A 17281-nucleotide genomic window follows, 5' to 3' on the forward strand; every position below is an offset into this window, starting at 1 on the left:
GAACTAGCAGCTAAGTCCACTCCGGGAAACCCAGCTACCGGATCAAGGAACACCTCTGAGAGACCATGGAAATCACCTCAGGAATTCTCAACTGTGGGAGGGATCTTTAGGTATCACTGCAGGAGAGCAGGGCTTTCTTTTTCTGAATTTAGAATTTCAAATTTTTCATTCCAAAAAGCTTGAAGTAATCCCCACAGGGAGATGCATCACAGTGTATGTATATATATATATATATATATATATATATATATATATATATATATATATATATATATATATATATATATATATACATATACATACATACATACATACACTGTGATGTCTGCTTGCTCCGACTCCATCTGCTGGCAGAGGAACATAAACCCACAGGTCCTGAGTCCATCTGTCTACATACTAGGAAATACATAGGCTATGTAACTTGACAAACAGTGTCTAAATCACCACAAAAAAGGAGTCCTTTGTTCTGCCAATTAAAAGCTTAAGTAACTTTCAATAAAGGTAACTTTGCATAGCAAGGTTTTACCTCCCAGGTAATGGCAGTAAGAAACTTACAGTGGCAGAATATGATCAATCAGCTTCCATGCATTCAAATACTTATCCCAGTGCCCTCAAAAGGCAGAAATTCCATATCCCATGGTCAGTGGAAATTTCTGCTTCCATCTTACCTAACCACTAGAAGTTCACCAAGAATGGATCTATTTTACCTGTACATTAGAGATGATTACACACATACCCATACCACTATGAGTTCTATTTCATGCGTACAGGGGAATGCTCTTATTCAAATATGGCAGAAAAATCAGTGGAAATGACCCAGTTCTTCCACTGATGTTCTGACATTTTTATTGTAGCACAGCAAACTGCTATGTTTATGATAATAGAAATGACCTGTAATGCCCAGCAAATAAAAATCATAGGAAAACAGGACTGGAACTAAATCTGAATACATCATCTAATTCAACCCTTTGCTACTAGGCAGGATTCTTATCAACCCAAATGTTTGTCTAACCTGCTCTTAAAAACGTTTAATGACAAATTCCACCACCTCCCTAGTTATTCCAGTGCTAGTTAACAATGCAGTTAGGTCTTCCCAATGTCTAACTAGAATTCCTCTGTTGTAACTGAAACCCATTTTTTCTTGTCCTTTTATCAATGGCGTATGAGAATTAAATTGCAGATCTTACTGACACCCACCTTTTGGTATTCCAAAATGAATACATTCATGACTTGATCTAGTTGTTTCCAGCTTTAATATACCTCACTTCAACATGTCTTCACAAGTCATACTATCTCAGTCCATTGCTTTCGCTCTTCTCTGGACTTTCTTTACAAGGGTAGGACCTAAAGTGGATACAGTGCTCCAATAATAGCCTTAAATATATTGAGCAGCATAGTTCATAAAATCCTCGCTATTAATATCTTCTAGTATTAGCTGGTTTTCTTTTACAAACAGTATGACATTGCTGACCTGTTTATTTTGTAGTCTAATATAAACATTCAGATCCTTTTCAGTATTGCAAGGTAATCACTAGATATTCCCTATTTCATGTTTCAGCATTTGATTCTTCTTTTATGTACAGTACTTTGCATTTGTCTTTATTGCATAGTCACTTACCATTTCTTCAAAATGCAGTTCACAAATCTCAGAGACATTTTATACTCTCATATGCATTTTTTTGTACTTGCTAGAAAATTCTCTAAACTCCTAGGCCTATCTTTGGATCAAGGAACAGAAATAGTTAAGGGTCTCTTTGGTGTGGTCAGTACAGCTCCATGGTACTCACATCAAGACTATTCCCAGCTTCAAGAAGCTGGTCTTTAATTCACTGGAAAGGCTCGCAGGCCCAAACAGCATTGGGTGACATCTCTGCACAGATGTCACAGCTGGAGCGGTTGTGGCCTCATCCCAAACAAAACTTGTAGCAAACCTAGTGATGATCAGTAAAGGACATCTTGTGTTTGCATTTGGGACAGAACTTGAAGCTGGAGGCATCATCAACAAGGCAAAATCAAATGAAGTTTTCCTCTTGCTAGAAGACAGTCCAAAAGAAGGAAAAATGTGGCTGAGTGGTCTATTGGTAATGGCCATATCCAATAAAACTTCAGGTGGCTCAGCAGGAACTTTGGAAAAATAATTTAAAAGCACCAAAACATCTGAACAGAGCAAAATGACAGCGAGTTTGGCAGAAAAGGCAGAAGAACAATTTGGCGAGAAAGACCAAAGGAAGAACATATTTAGTCTTGGTAGAAAGCTAGAGGACCACTGCAGCGCAGAAACCATTGTGCATGCATAACCATTGTGATTGCCTTCAGAAAGCTCTGGAAAAGCCATATACATTTGTCACCAGAGTCATGCAAACTGTGTAATTCAATAAACTGCTTGCTTTCAGATAAAGACAGCTGTGCAGTTTATAAACACCTATGAGTTAATCACAGGGCAAAACTAATTTCTTTACAAAACATATCTTAACACTCAATTTTAGGAAAGGAAACAATGTGGCATCACAGAAAAAATACATTATGAAAGAAAACAATTTCATCCTATGCACTGAATGCAAGGTTTTATTGCTATAATACATCAGCTCAAATCATCTTAGAGAACCCACCCTTCCAATGATGAGAACAAGAGGCTTTACTTTGTAACCAAATTTTATTAACAGATCAGAGTGTGAAAACAATCATCCATGGGAAACCTGAAAAAGAAGATAAAATAAAATTTCAAGATGAATCTCTATGTCCTAACAACTTGAAAACATTTTACAGTGAAACATTTCAACACTAGTTTATACAAAGAATGTGTGCGAGCATCATCTTAGCCATGTTCCCATCAGTCAGCATGGCAATTTAATTCTTCCAGCCACCCCCTCCCCCTTTTGCAAACTGCCTGACTATATCAAGAAAAATAAAGTCCAATACTGCTACATGTCTCATCTAATTTAAGACTGTCTTTTACTACCATATTTAATAACAAACATTATTTTGAGTCCTGGACTAGACTACAGGTTCGCACAAGGCTCTACACAGCTACCCCCAACTCTGAAAGTGTTCACACACACATCTCCTACTCCATTCCTGAGCAAGAATAAAGTCTCCTAAATGGTAAACAAAGTGATAATTTCCCCGCCCCATTCTAGCACATCATTTCCATTCAAGAGAATTACTGCATCTCTATTACAAACCGTATGATTCAAAGAGCTTTACAAACCCAAGGGTTTCGATAATACATGGTACCTGATACAAACATAGTTACATAGCGCTTAAGTGATAACACGGCACCAATTTATATATTCACTTAAGCAAAATGGATTAAAATGCTTGTTATAGTCATTCATTTTTTTTTTAACTACATTTTTGCTTTTAAGCTGAATGGAAATAAGAATGATATAGTACAAAGCATGAAATTTAGGTACAATTTCCAGCATTTAATAATTGGAGGGGTACATAGAGCAGAACTGCTATAAAAACTGTGCTCAAGTATGAAACTTGGCAAACCAAACAAGTGGCAAAGCAGCAAATATGAGATTCAATTTCTTACCCTTAGGAATAATACAATACACTAGTAAAAAAAAAAATAAATCTGAAGATAAAAGCTCATTCTTATAAAGAAGCCTATTATTGTTTTGGCCCAGCAGTTTCCGTTTGCTCATTTAGGATTCTAATGCAGTTGGAACCAGCTCCTGCTGGACCACTGGTGCCATGAGCCTTGATTCACAACTACCTGGAGGGTTCCCTCCTCCAGTGTTTTTAACCCTCCCCTCTTGCATCTAGCCCAGCCACTGCTCTAATCATTCTCTAGCCAAAGACCAGGTGCACCCAGAAGCTGAGCTTTCAGGGGCACAGGCTAATACTTCCTTCTAACTCCCTCCTCCCACCCCCTTCCCCAAGCAGTGTGAACATTGCCTCCACAGCATTCTCAGCCAGGCCAGCAACAGAAGCTTAATCTCACACACCAGTGACTAAATTACATTTTCTATGTTGGAAATAAAATCACTTTTCCAACAGGATTCTTGGTTTTTAAAGTAGAGAACTCCGGTCGAGTTCCTCATTGAGTCCGCTAGGCAACCGAGTTTGGAGCGTAAAAATCCAATAGGCTTCTCTCAGTTCAGCAAATCAATTTGATTACTAACCCGAGACAATAATTGAACATGGTCGAGGATAGTCCATTTTATTTGTGTAAAAGTGTGTTGATATTGTACACAATGTGTAACTATTGGGGCAGTTAATGTCTGAGTATGTAATCAGGACTTATGTTCACGGAGTCTGATTCTCATGGGGTTTGCAGTTGGGCTTCCTCAACTCAGCAGCAACCAGAAAACGGATGGGACTTGGAAGCATTGAACACAAGGAAGAAAGGGGTGAAGGTGGTGATGAAAAAGCTTAAAGCACACTATAAAAACACAAAACAGAAGAGTATCTGTGTAGGAAATATTTTGCGCCCCCGAGCCACGTGGCCATCGCCGGATTCGCCCTGCCTGCCTACAAACGACTCTAAGCCCACCCACCCGATCACATCATCTCCGGGGGCCGAAGGGCTTTAAATTGCAGCGCTGAGCACAGGCGTCGCGCGCCGAAGAAGCGCGTCTAAGGGGCCTGCCCCTTAGTGCGCCCCTTTGTGCCCTATTGTAACCACCTTCCCCACCCTCCCGTGAGCCGTCCACCCCCTATTCCCATCCTTCTACCCTCTCCTACCCCCCCTTCTGACCTCGCCATACAGGAGTCAACCTCATGACACCCCTGTACTATTGTAAAGGCGTTCCCCAAAGCTAAACTACCCTGGTTTGGAGTGTCCCTCGCCCATGAGATACAGATCCCATGACTGTTTTATTTTAGTCTCGTTGCAGTCCAGCCACTGCCTAGTTGAAATATTGTCTAGTCTAGCTTAAATATTGTGTACTTAGCTACCCTGCAGCCCTAGAGTCTGCTATAGTCTGCTACACTGTAGTTTAACCTGATCAACTATTTGGTCACCTTAATTGTACCCGTGTTACCCATTGAATTTAGCCCTGTTAATCTATAGACTTTTTACTTCTGTTTATCCCCTACCTAGGCTCTGCCCCCCTTCCCCCACCAGACTTCTTACACCCCTCCCCTACCCCTATTATCCAGCACCATCCTCACTGAAATGTGCTGTTTGACCATTCCCATTGTACACCACACCTGCCTGCGCCACACCTACCTGCGCAAAACCAACACAACACACACATCCCTCTACCTCCCGTAAATCATTAGTGCCCATTATAATCTCACCCGTCACCCAATTTCTAGGCCTAGCTACGCTAGCCATATCCTTTTTCAACGCACAATCTATCCTTAAAAAGCACCCATCCTCCACGACCTACTCACAGATGATAATCCTGACATATGTGCCTTTACTGAATCGTGGCTAAAAGACTCAGATCATGTTTTCCTTAACTAGCTCCCCCTACAGACCAACGACATCTTCTCTATCCCGCGACACAAAAAAAAAAAAAAAGGAGGTGGAGGGTTACTCCTGGCTTCCAAAAAACACCTCAACCTTAAACTCCAACCCTCCCACCCCCCCAGATTAGAAACCAGGCTCTTTAAATCTAATGCTCTTCAGGTCTGCCTCATCTATGCCCCCCCCCCAGGTCTACTCAAACATGACCCATCCCCCCATCATCGAATTTATCGCAGACAATCTTAAACCTGACACCCCTGCAGTTATACTCAGAGATTTTAATCTCCATGTGGATATCAGCCCCGCCACACCTGCCTGTGAAACCCTCCTGATCACCCTCAAGGCCTTAGGCTTCAGACAGCTTATTACCACTCCTACACATAAAGCAGGTCACACCCTCGACTTTCTCTTCGTTAACTCCCACATCACCGCTCCCAACACACCCCTAGCCACCCCCATCCCCTGGTCCGACCACTTCATCATCAATGCCCTCCTCACTACTAATACCCCCTCTAAAGCCTCACAATTACAGAGTAAAACTATCTCTTTCCGCAAACCATGTTCGTCAGAGGATCTTACCCTTGCGTTTGATGAAGTAGATAAGAACCTTGACCTTTCCAGTTCAGATGCAGCCTTACATTCCTGGAACAATATCACCACCAATATAGCTGATGAAATCTGCCCCACAGCCCACAAAGAAATTCCCAGCTCGTCAAGCCCCTCCTTAAAAAACCCACCCTTCGACCCCACTGACCCTGCAAACTACCGGCCTATATCCAACCTACCTTTCATCTCCAAAATCCTTGAGAAGGTAGTCAATACGCAACTCACTGACTTTCGAGGACCATAACATCCTGCACCCATCTCAATTTGGCTTCTGTAAAGGTCGCAACACTGAGAACCTCCTGCTAGCAATCACAGACACCATTCTTATAGACATGGACCAAGGGAATTCATATTTACTTGCCATCCTAGATATCTCAGCAGCCTTTGACACGGTCAACCACCAAATCCTTCTTTCCTGGTTGGCAGAGATAGGTATATCTGACAAAGTACTATCTTGGTTCACCTTTTATCTCACCCACAGAGAATACCTAGTAAAAATTGACATCTGAATCCTCACTCATTCCCCTCATGCAAGGTGTTCCCCAAGGATCCTTCCTATCCTCCACCCTTTTCAATATCTATCTTCTACCCCTCTGCTACCTACTCTCTGACCTAGGCCTTAACTTTTTCCTGTATGCTGATGACGTGCAAATCCTTATCCCCATTCAGAAAACCCTAAAGGACTCTCTACATTTCTGGGAATCCTGCCTTGTCTCCATCAGCGCCCTTTTAGCCAACCTCCACCTTGCACAATGCAGCAAAAACAGAAGTCATCATCATCATCATCTCTAATCAATCAGAACTTATATCTCTTTCCTCCTCTTTTTTCTCCACCTTAACCCACCCCTTTCCCCTCTGTAAGAGACTTAGGTGTTGCATTAGATCAATACCTTAACTTTAAACCCCACATTAAATCGCTACTAAAGGGGGGATCCTACAAACTCCACATTCTCAAAAAAACTGAAGCCACTCCTTCATCCCCAGGATTCCGTCTAGTCCTGCAGACTACCATCCTATCTAAATTGGATTACTGCAATTCCCTTCTTCTAGGCCTTCCATATTCCACCACTAAACCCCTACAAATCCTGCAGAACGCCATGGCAAGAATCATAAGAATCATTCTATTCAGCCAGATTCTACCACTTCCACATGTAAAAATGTTATTACTAATGTAAATACCTATACCTAATGTTATTCTCTCCCTTTTCTTCTCTCCTCCCAGTTCTATTACCTTGTTATTTGTAACTGCTTCCTTCTACACAAATAGGTTATTGAATTGTTCACTGTACACCCCTGTTATATGTAAACCGGCATGATGTGTTTGCAACATGAATGCCGGTATATAAAAATTTTAAATAAATAAAATAATAAATAAATAACTGCACACCCGTAAAAGAGACCACATCTCCCCCCATACTAAAGATCTGCACTGGCTTCCCATCCCGTTCCGTATTCAATATAAAACTCTTACCATCCTTCATAATGCGCTTCACAAAAACAATCCCGCATGGCTCAAGGAAATGCTACGGTTCCGCTCCTCTAATCGCCCTGCTAGAGCCACCCTAGCGGGCACCCTGCACACCCCACCCCTCAAAACCGCACACCTTACCCTTACCAGAGAAAGAGCATTCACCGTTTCTGGCCCTACCCTCTGGAATTCACTCCCCACATATCACCGTCTTGAACCCTCTCTACACAATTTCAAAAAAGGCATCAAGACATGGCTCTTCACGCAGACCTACCCAGATGCTAACCAAACCTAGACTACCTCCCCCTGCCTCTCAGAACTCGTCCCCTATGTTGTATATCTGCACTCTACTAAAACAGCCATTCTATGTACTCTGCCCTTGATAATGTATTATAAGGAAATGATGATGTAATTTAAGGAAATGTTGTTAATAAGTCATTACTGTTATTATAGTTGCTCTTCACTCTCCTTCCTATTTCTGTTCTTCTCTCCCTCTCTTCACTCGCTCCTGGCCCCTCTCTCTCCTGCCTCCCCTCCTCCTTCATTGTAATTTCTACTTCCTTGAGTTGATTGTAAACCGGCATGATGTGTTCTACGAATGTCGGTATATTAAAAGTTCTTAAATAAATAAATAAATAACTATTTGCACTGCATAGCTGTGGGTTTTTGGTTTTTTTTTAAAGTGCATACTGCTCATAAGCCAGATAGCACTTAATGGCTCTCAATGCAACTCCTTACACCTTTGTAAAATAGCACAGAATAACATGGAACCAAGTAAAAGCCCTGGCCTGTCAATGGGTTTTCTAGAGTTGAAATCTTGCTCCTGTTTTTCTGTTGCATAGAGAAAAACTAGAACCTGACAACTCGAGGCCTCTGGTGTCCAGAACATAACTGCTTTTTACCAGTGTCTATATTTGTCATCCAGCATTAAGCACTAAAATATTAGATCTATTCTTTAAGTCAGAAATGCGTTATCAGCACTAACTTCCGTTATGACCTAATGATATAACTGAACAAACTTGTTGCAAACATCCTGAATGGGACTATAATCAGCACAAATACTGAGATAAATGTGGAAGCATTACAAGCAGAAGGGCAAGGAATTCTTAACTTTGCAGACAGGACTCAAGAAATTGCTCCCAGTCACTTATTCATATCAGGAAAAAAAAAAAGGATCTACACAGCCCCAAAAGTTTGTACACATCATCTTTGGATAATTCTTATTCAGTCCTTTGTTCAAACTCAATTTATCTAATTCATAAAACATAGCAACTGCTGAAAAGATCTAACAATTGTGTGCTATCAGTTAAGACTAGGTTGCTTGGACAGAATGAGTCCAAGACATGCTATTTAATCTAATTTCCATGGACACGGAAAAGGACAGCTGTTACAGCATTATTTTCCTCATATGCTTTACGCCCGTATTTACTACTGAAGCTCTTCTCATTCACATATCTATCTGCCACTGCTCTAAGTCCTGAGTTCAGTCCCATATACCTCCAAAGCACACAACACCCATCCACCTCCCAAAATCATTTCTAGACTGAAAACAGACTCTGGAAAACTTGCTTACCATTAGTTCATCCTCCTTATGAGCCTATTAATCTGGTCTTCCCTATTTCCAGCATCACCACCCTCCACAAAATGTGTCGTCTTCTTCTTCATGCCACCTCGGGGAGAGGAAAGCTTGAAAGGCCAGAGAAAGTTGTTTGCAGACTTGAAGTTCTTGCCAACGGTGTAGATCTCATGAATCAGATCTTCAACACAGATAATGCCACGCTTCCCTGAAATTAAAAAGGTAACCAACCATTTACACAAAACAAAGCCTGAAAGTACAGCAGCATGCAACAAATGACTCAATATGCTGCCAAATGCAAGTCAGTTTACACTTTAGGGCCTGATTATAAAAATAATTTACACATGTAGAACTAGGTTTTACTCGATTAAGTGAGCTTTTGAAAATTGCTACAATATAAGCCACTGAACTGTCCATAGGATTTACCCGAGTAAGTGCACTTTACTTGACTAAATGGCTTTTGAAAATTGCTATGATAGATAGCAAGTTACATTAACGCACATAACTCATGACCCAAGTGCCAGAGTCACAGAAACGTTTACTACAAATGCCTCTCACCATCATGAATCTGAATAAATAGGAAGCACTGCTGTGCTAACCCCTCATCCAAATATGTGTATTAAAAAAAAAATGGCTCGAGAAGCAGTCTTAGTACAGATGTCTGTAAAATAGGTAGTGACCGCAATTGTGCGACTATTTTTTTTTTTTTGAGAACAGTGTAAAAAAAAAAAAAAAAAAAAAAAAAAATATATATATATATATATATATATATATATATATATATATATATATAGAGGCCAGCTTCATTACTCAGTAGCAAGTGTTGCACGGTGTCATACAGAGTTTGATTCTGACTCGTACTTCTACTTTCAGGGACTGCTGCAGAGGCAGTGTTCACAAATCTGGACAGGGAGGGATTTCCAGCCACTGTACAACCACCACCTTATGACTGCACTTAGAAGTCCACATTCACAAGTTCCCCAGAGCCCTAAATTCTAGCTCTGGCCAAAGATGATTGCTGCATAGACTGGGCTAAGTTGGGAGGGGAACATTTTGGGTAATTGTGAATTAAGACTCATGGCACATGGGCTAAAGGCTGCTTTTAATTCAGCTGGAAGCTTGAGGAGCAGGAAGAAAAACACTTGTGCCAAAAATACATTTTGAAAAACATAAAATAGATTAGGGCATAAAAAGAAATGAGATTCAAGAATGACGCAAGAAGAATCAGTAATAAGGTAAGAACCAGGCAAGCTTATATTCCGAAATATATTTAGTGATGATGCTTTAAAAAGGCTGCTGAAGAGTACACTAAAACCCAAATGAAACTAATATTACACCAGAGGAAATCCCATCCATACTACTGGCTAGCCACCCCCCCCCCCCCAGGTTGAGTTACATCATATAGTGTGTGTGTGTGTATATTATATACATATATATACACACACACACATGCATGAAGGGTATCCCGGATTCCTGGCCTGGTGTCAAAATCTCTCACCAACCAATGAGCTGTTGCATCATTTGCCAAGTAGCAGGGAAACACTGCCAGCCAGCAGCTCAAACAGCTCTGTAAACACTGAGATAAAGTCAAAAAGAGAGACAGATATATCACACTTAGAGGCAAAGAGACAAAAAACACAAGACAAAGAAACCCCACACCAGAGGCAGACAGAATCATCAGATCCCACCCCCAGATACAGAGATGCATACACTAATCCATACCGATATCCTATAACCAAATAGGCACACACACAAACACACCCCGCACCCAGACAGATCACAACAGAGATGAAGGCAGACAGGTCGAGTCACACCACAACCAAAAGGGACACAGACACATAACAGACTGACCACCAACAGGTCAGACAGAGAGACCCAGTCACTGAGACAGGCACACCACAATCAGAGAAACAGACAGCCCTTAACCAATCACACACACTCCATACCTACACACATCACATTCAGGCAAAGATAGAGAGATAAAACAGATCACACCACACAACAGAAAGATACAGAGACAAACATCTCACACCTAAATAGGTATAAAGACACACACCATATCAACACATACAGAAAGATAAACAGATCACACCACATTACACTCTAACACTCCCCTCACTCTCTCCTTCTGTCTCCCTCTTCCCAGTGTTGATTGAGGAAGGAGAAAACAATCACAGCAGCATGGGTTTTTTTTGTAGCTTAGAACTTGGATGAAACACAGCAAGAGAATGAAAAAAGTAAAATTTAATAAAATAAAAGACTGGTCAGGCATGCAGGAATCCTTAAGATTTTCCTATTTTACAGATCCTGCCTCTCGAAGAAACTTTGGCCTTCTCCCCCAATCATTACACTGATCTTCTCAGGCTTGCCTCTCTCACAGGCCGATTCAAGAGTCGCGGGAGAGCGCCCACTAGCGCGTCCTTAGCGCCTCCTTTTTGACAGGAGCGGCGGCTGTCAGCAGGTTTGACAGCCAACGCTCAATTTTGCCGGCATCAGTTCTTGGACCAGCTGACAGCCTCAGGTTCGGAAAATGGACGCCGGCATAATTGCGCGTCCGTCTTCCGACCCGCGGGCCGCCGGCCAATTTAAATTTTTTTTTAAAATTTTTGATTTTTTTTTAAATTTTGGGGCCTCCGACTTAATATCGCTATGATATTAAGTCAGAGGGTGTACAGAAAAGCATTTTTTTCTGCTTTTCTGTATACTTTCCCGGTGCTGGCAGAAATTAACGCCAGCCTTTCGGCAGGCGTTAATTTCTGAAAGTAAAATGTGCGACTTGGCTGCACATTTTACTTTCTGTATCGCGCAGGAATAACTAATAAGGTCATCAACATGCATTTGCATGTTGCGGGGGCTATTAGTTTCGGGGGGGGGGGAGGGGGTTTGGACGCATGTTTTCGACGCGCTATTACCCCTTACCCCCTTACTGTATAAGGGGTAAAGCTAGCGCATCGAAAACACACGTCCAAACGCGGGCTAACAGTGTGCTCCACCACTGTGCTGCCATAAGCTCCTTTCTTGTCTTTTATTTCTGGATTATTTCAGATGACCCAAACCTGAAATAATCCAGAAATAAAAGACAAGAAAGGAGCTTATGGCAGCACAGTGTTCAGTAGCTTCCCAGGGGGTCGTTAGGTTCTGAGAGAACCATCCCCCACCGGTCTGAGGCAGCTGCTTCACAGGGTCGAGGGCCCGGTGCAACACCGGGGAGCCCGGTTCACTCCATCCGAATGGATCAGCACCTTGAACCACTGCTGGGCAAGTTTTATAATTTAAAAAAAAAAAAAAAAAAAGTTTTGCTTTCGTTTTCTCCTGCGCCGGCTCTCTCTCCTCCACTCCCTGTCTCAGCGCGGTATTTTCCTTTTGTTTTTGCTGTTTATTCATTCAATTTTCTTTAATTTATTTTGTCTTTATTTTCCTGTCACGACTAGATGCCACATGCAGGTCGGCCCACACGCAGCTCACCAAGGAGGGCCTATGCTCTGATTCCATTCGGGTGGGGAGTCTTCGGGAGCCGGAAAAAATATTAAAATGGCAAAACTCGTCTACCCAGGTCCCGGTTGGGACATCTGCTGCAATTCACTCTGAGGCTGATCAGTTCCCGTTCAACACGGGGGCCCATTTTCCAGTCATTCAGGGTTGTGTCTAGTGCAGCGCCAGGGGTTTTACCTTTCTCCCCAGCAAGGTTTCCCAACGGAACATTTACAGCCTAATTCCCCTACAATGGAGGATAGCCCTGAGGGGGCCTCTGACTCCTCCTCATCTTCCTCTTTTTCATCACAATTTGTGTTGTTGCTCCATAAAGCTTATAAGGAGAGGAAGTTAGGGAAGCTGCAATCTGGTAAAAAGGTAGTTTCTCAAGGTTCTAAGCCTTCTGGTAAGAAACGGTCTATGTCTAAGGGAGGTGTGGAGCCTACTCAGCCTAAGCGTCTCCATTGGTCAGGGTTTCCTCAGATTGCTACAGATACTTCTAGTCAGGATACTGATCCAGATGACCCAGACCTCCAGCCCAAGCCCCAACAGGGGGTGGATGTAGACCCTGATTTACCACACCAAGGCACAATGCGCAGGGCGCATGTTACAGTAGGGGATGACCCCAAGGTGGTGCGCCTCTTTAGAAAGGAGGAGTTGGGTCCCCTTATTCCTTCTATTTTAGCTGAACTGGGCATTGAAGGTCCCCCAGAGGAATCTAAACTGGGTGCTATGCGGTGTTGCTGGGTCTGAGAGGCCCTGCTTCTTCTTTTCTTTTTTATTTCTCGGTTACAGATTTGCTCTTCCGGGAATGGGATACCCCGGACCTGGGATTGAAAGTGAGTAAAGCAATGGACAAGCTATATCCTCTGCCAGAGGATGCCTTAGAGCTGCTTTGGGTACCCAAGGTAGATGTGGCAGTGTCCACTGCTACCAAGACCACCATGATCCCGTTTACTGGAGCTACAACACTCAAAGACCTGCAAGACAGGAAGTTGGAGGTGCAACTTAAAAGGATTTTTGAGGTTTTAGCACTGGGAGTGCGTGCGGCTATTTGCAGCAATTTTGCCTTACGAGCCGGAGATAGGGGGCAGACTGTCCCTGTTTTTCGAGGAATGGACCAAAGTAACGACAGACCAGTGGGTCCTTACAGTGATAAGAGAAGGCTATGCTTTAGATTTTGCACAGCATCCTCAGGACTGATTTCTAATCTCTCCCTGCGGTTACGAAACCAAGCGAAGAGCGGTGCAGGACACTTTGCAGCGACTTCTGCAACTAGGTGCCATCGTCTCAGTGCCTCCAGAGGCAAGAAGAAAAGGCCATTACTCCATTTACTTCGCAGTGCCAAAAAGAGAGGGATCCTTTCGGCCCATTCTGGATCTGAAAAGAGTAAACAGATGTCTCTGGGTCCCGCGGTTTCGCATGGAGACGCTCCGGTCAGTCATTGCCTCGGTGCGCAAGGGAGAGTTTCTAGCATCCTTAGACCTCACGGAAACTTTTCTTCATAAGGGCATTCGGTCAGACCACCAGATGTTTCTTCAATTTTTGGTACTGGATCAGCATTTTCAGTTTCGGGCTCTGCCCTTCGGTCTGGCCACAGCACCCAGGACGTTCACCAAGGTGATGGTGGTGGTGGCAGCCCATCTCTGCAGGGAGGGTTTGCTGGTGCATCCTTACTTGGACGATTGGCTGATTCGTAGGAAATCGAAAGCCCTTGCCCAGGAGGCGATTCGGAGAGTACTTCAGCTCCTGCAATCGCTAAGCTGGGTGGTCAATCTCGCCAAGAGCCGACTGGAGCCCACTCAGTCGTTAGAATATTTGGGTGCTCTATTCGAAACTCAGCAGGGCAGAGCTTGTCTTACCACAGAATGCATCTCCAAGCTGCAAGTCCAAATAAGAGGGTTTAATGCTCAAGCACCCACCCAGAGTGAGATTATTTACAGGTTCCTGGGTCGATGATTTCAACATTAGAACTGGTACCCTGGGCCTTTGCTCATATGAGGCCTTTACAGTCCGCCTTGCTTTCCTGATGGAACCCAATCTCCGAGCTTTTTCATCTACCTTTACCGCTTACAGAGATGGCGCGATCCAGTCTCGATTGGTGGTTGGTGATGGACAATTTAACCCAAGGAGTTCCCCTGGAGGTCCCCAAATGGACAGTGGTCACCATGGTCACCTGGTTGGGGAGCGGTATGCCGTGGGAAATCGGTGCAAGGACTTTGGTCTCCCATCGAATCGCTCTGGTCCATCAATCGACTGGAAACCAGGGTGGTAAGGTTGGCGTTGCAAGCGTTTCATCCTCTTCTCCAGGGCAAGTTGGTCAGAATTCTCTCAGACAATGCGACCACGGTGGTGTATATCAATCGCCAAGGAGGAACCAGAAGACAACAGGTGGCGAAGGAAGCTCGCCAATTGATCAGATGGGCAGAACAAAACTTGGTAAGCATATCAGCGTCTCACATCGCCAGCGTGGACAATGTTCAGGCAGACTCTCTCAGTCGTCACTGCCTAGATCCCGGAGAATGGGAGCTGGCGGAGACCGCCTTTCAACTCATATGCGAATCATGGGGCACACCCAGCATGGACCCAATGGCAACTTCTCGGAATGCCAAAGCGCCGCGGTTCTACGCTCGTCGCAGAGAGACAGGAGCAGAAGGGGTAGATGCCCTAGTGCTGCCCTGGCCCACAGAAGTTCTGCTATATGTCTTCCCGCCTTGGCCATTGATCGGCAAAGTGCTCAGGCAGATCCATCCAACGGAGGTCATCCTGGTAGCTCCAGAATGGCTGAGACGTCCCTGGTTTGCGGACCTTCTCAATCTTGTGGTGGAAGGGCCGCTGCGGTTTCCAGTTTTCCCAGACCTGCTGCATCAAAGGCCCGTTTGTTTGGAAGAAATCGATCGTTTCTGTCTAGCAGCATGGCTTTTGAAAGACAGAGGTTAAGTCGCAAAGGCTATTCTCTGGCTGCAGTAGCTACGCTTCTCCAATCGCTTAAAACTTCTACCAATCTCACATATGTTAGAGTTTGGAAAGTTTTTGAGACTTAGTGTCTGAACCGGGAGGTCACGCCTACCCGAGCCTCGATGTCGGATATTCTGTGTTTCTACAATCTGGTCTTTCCAAGGGTTTGTCTTATAGTTCCCTCAGAGTGCAGGTGGCAGCACTTGGTTGTTTGCGAGGCTCTGTCCAGGGCGTAGGGTTAGCGGCACATCCAGATGTAGTTCATTTCCTTAAAGGAGCAAAACACTTGCGTCCTCAGATTCGGCATCCTTATCCGTCGTGGAGTCTGAATTTAGTTCTCACTGCACTTTGCTCGGCGCCTTTTGAGCCTTTGAAGAGATTGACTCAAAGATCTTACCTTGAAGGTGATTTTTCTGGTGGCCATTACATCAGCTCGTAGGGTGTCGGAACTCCAGGGGCTTTCCTGTAGGGAACCCTTTTTGCGGATTTCGGATTCGAGCATTTCTTTAAGGACGGTTCCGTCTTTCTTACAGAAAGTGGTTTCCTCTTTTCATGTCAACCGATCTGTGGAGTTGCCGGCCTTTACGGAGTTAAACCGTTCGGATCCTTTGGCTGGCGACTTGTGGAAGCTCGACGTTCGCAGAGCTTTACTGCGTTACCTAGAGGTTACCAATGAGTTTCGTGTGACTGATCATCTTTTTGTGCTGTGGAGCGGTCCTAAACAAGGACAGCAGGCATCCAAAGCTACTATAGCTCATTGGCTAAAGGAGGCTATTAGTTCAGCCTATCTCCTTCGTGGTAGATCCCTTCCTACGGGTCTGCGTGCCCACTCTACTAGTTTGCAAGTGGCATCTTGGGCAGAGTGTCAAATGGTATCGCCGCAGGAAATTTGCAGGGCGGCTACGTGGAAATCTCTGCACACTTTTGCAAGACATTACAGACTGGATGTCCAGGCTCCAGTTTTAGGAGGATTTGGAGAGGGAGTGCTTCGAGCAGGCCTCTCCAGATCCCATCCTAGGTAAGAAAGCTCTGGTGCATCTCAGGAGTCTGGGACTGATCCGGGTAAGTACAGGGAAAGGAAAATTAGTTTCTTACCTGATAATTTTCGTTCCTGTAGTACCACTGATCAGTCCTGAATCCCGCCTGTCAGAGACATGGAAAAAAGGGAGAGTCTGCTCATTTCTTATGTATTTCGTTGTTTCAAGTTGGCAAAAATTTGAATTTTTTGTCATCAAATGGTTCTCAAGGTTCAGTGGACCGGTTTGTTTCTTTTATTATATATAGTTAAGATGGTTTTGAGAGTTCCATTCTGCTTTGACATTGAGTAATACTGCCGGACTGTATGTGGCACCAGCCTATATATAGGCGGAGTTTGTTTTGATAACTGCTCTGCCTCCATCTGCTGGGGGGGTGGGGGGCGCAAACCCCAGGAGTCTGGTCTGATCCGTGGTACTACAGAAATGAAAATTATCAGGTAAGAAACTAATTTTCCTTTGGAAATCAGGTTTGCTGTTGGTGCTCTAACTTTTTAGACAAGGCAAGTATAAATACTGGCAAGCTGTAGGGCGCAGCAGATCTGTAGAGAGTGACCAACTGCCGCAATCTGTTTCCAATTACACAGCTCATTCCAATTACTTAGCTCAAGGCACAGCTCCAACAGCATGAGCTGTCCAAGATGGAGTCATATTCATCACTGTTATGTTCTAATAAAAATATAAAGTACTTGTCAACAAGACACCCATCCTTTTAGGATCAAAGCTTGCTTATAGAAACAGTAATT

General features: G+C 43.7%; 1 protein-coding gene across 1 annotated transcript in view; it reads right to left on the minus strand.

The window, feature by feature from the left end:
• Nucleotides 1-2551: 2551 nt before the first annotated feature.
• RPL7 (ribosomal protein L7) overlaps nt 2552-17281 on the minus strand; it is a 55576-nt gene continuing 40846 nt past the window's right edge. The window contains exons 6-7 of the mRNA XM_029591475.1: nt 9070-9280; nt 2552-2696 (exon numbers count right to left, since the gene is read on the minus strand). Coding sequence (XP_029447335.1) covers nt 9072-9280 — 209 coding nt within the window. The 3' untranslated portion in view covers nt 2552-2696; nt 9070-9071. The remainder of the gene's footprint in view (nt 2697-9069; nt 9281-17281) is intronic.

The sequence above is a fragment of the Rhinatrema bivittatum genome, chromosome 2 (genome assembly GCF_901001135.1).
Source record: "Rhinatrema bivittatum chromosome 2, aRhiBiv1.1, whole genome shotgun sequence".
NCBI classification, from domain to species: domain Eukaryota; kingdom Metazoa; phylum Chordata; class Amphibia; order Gymnophiona; family Rhinatrematidae; genus Rhinatrema; species Rhinatrema bivittatum.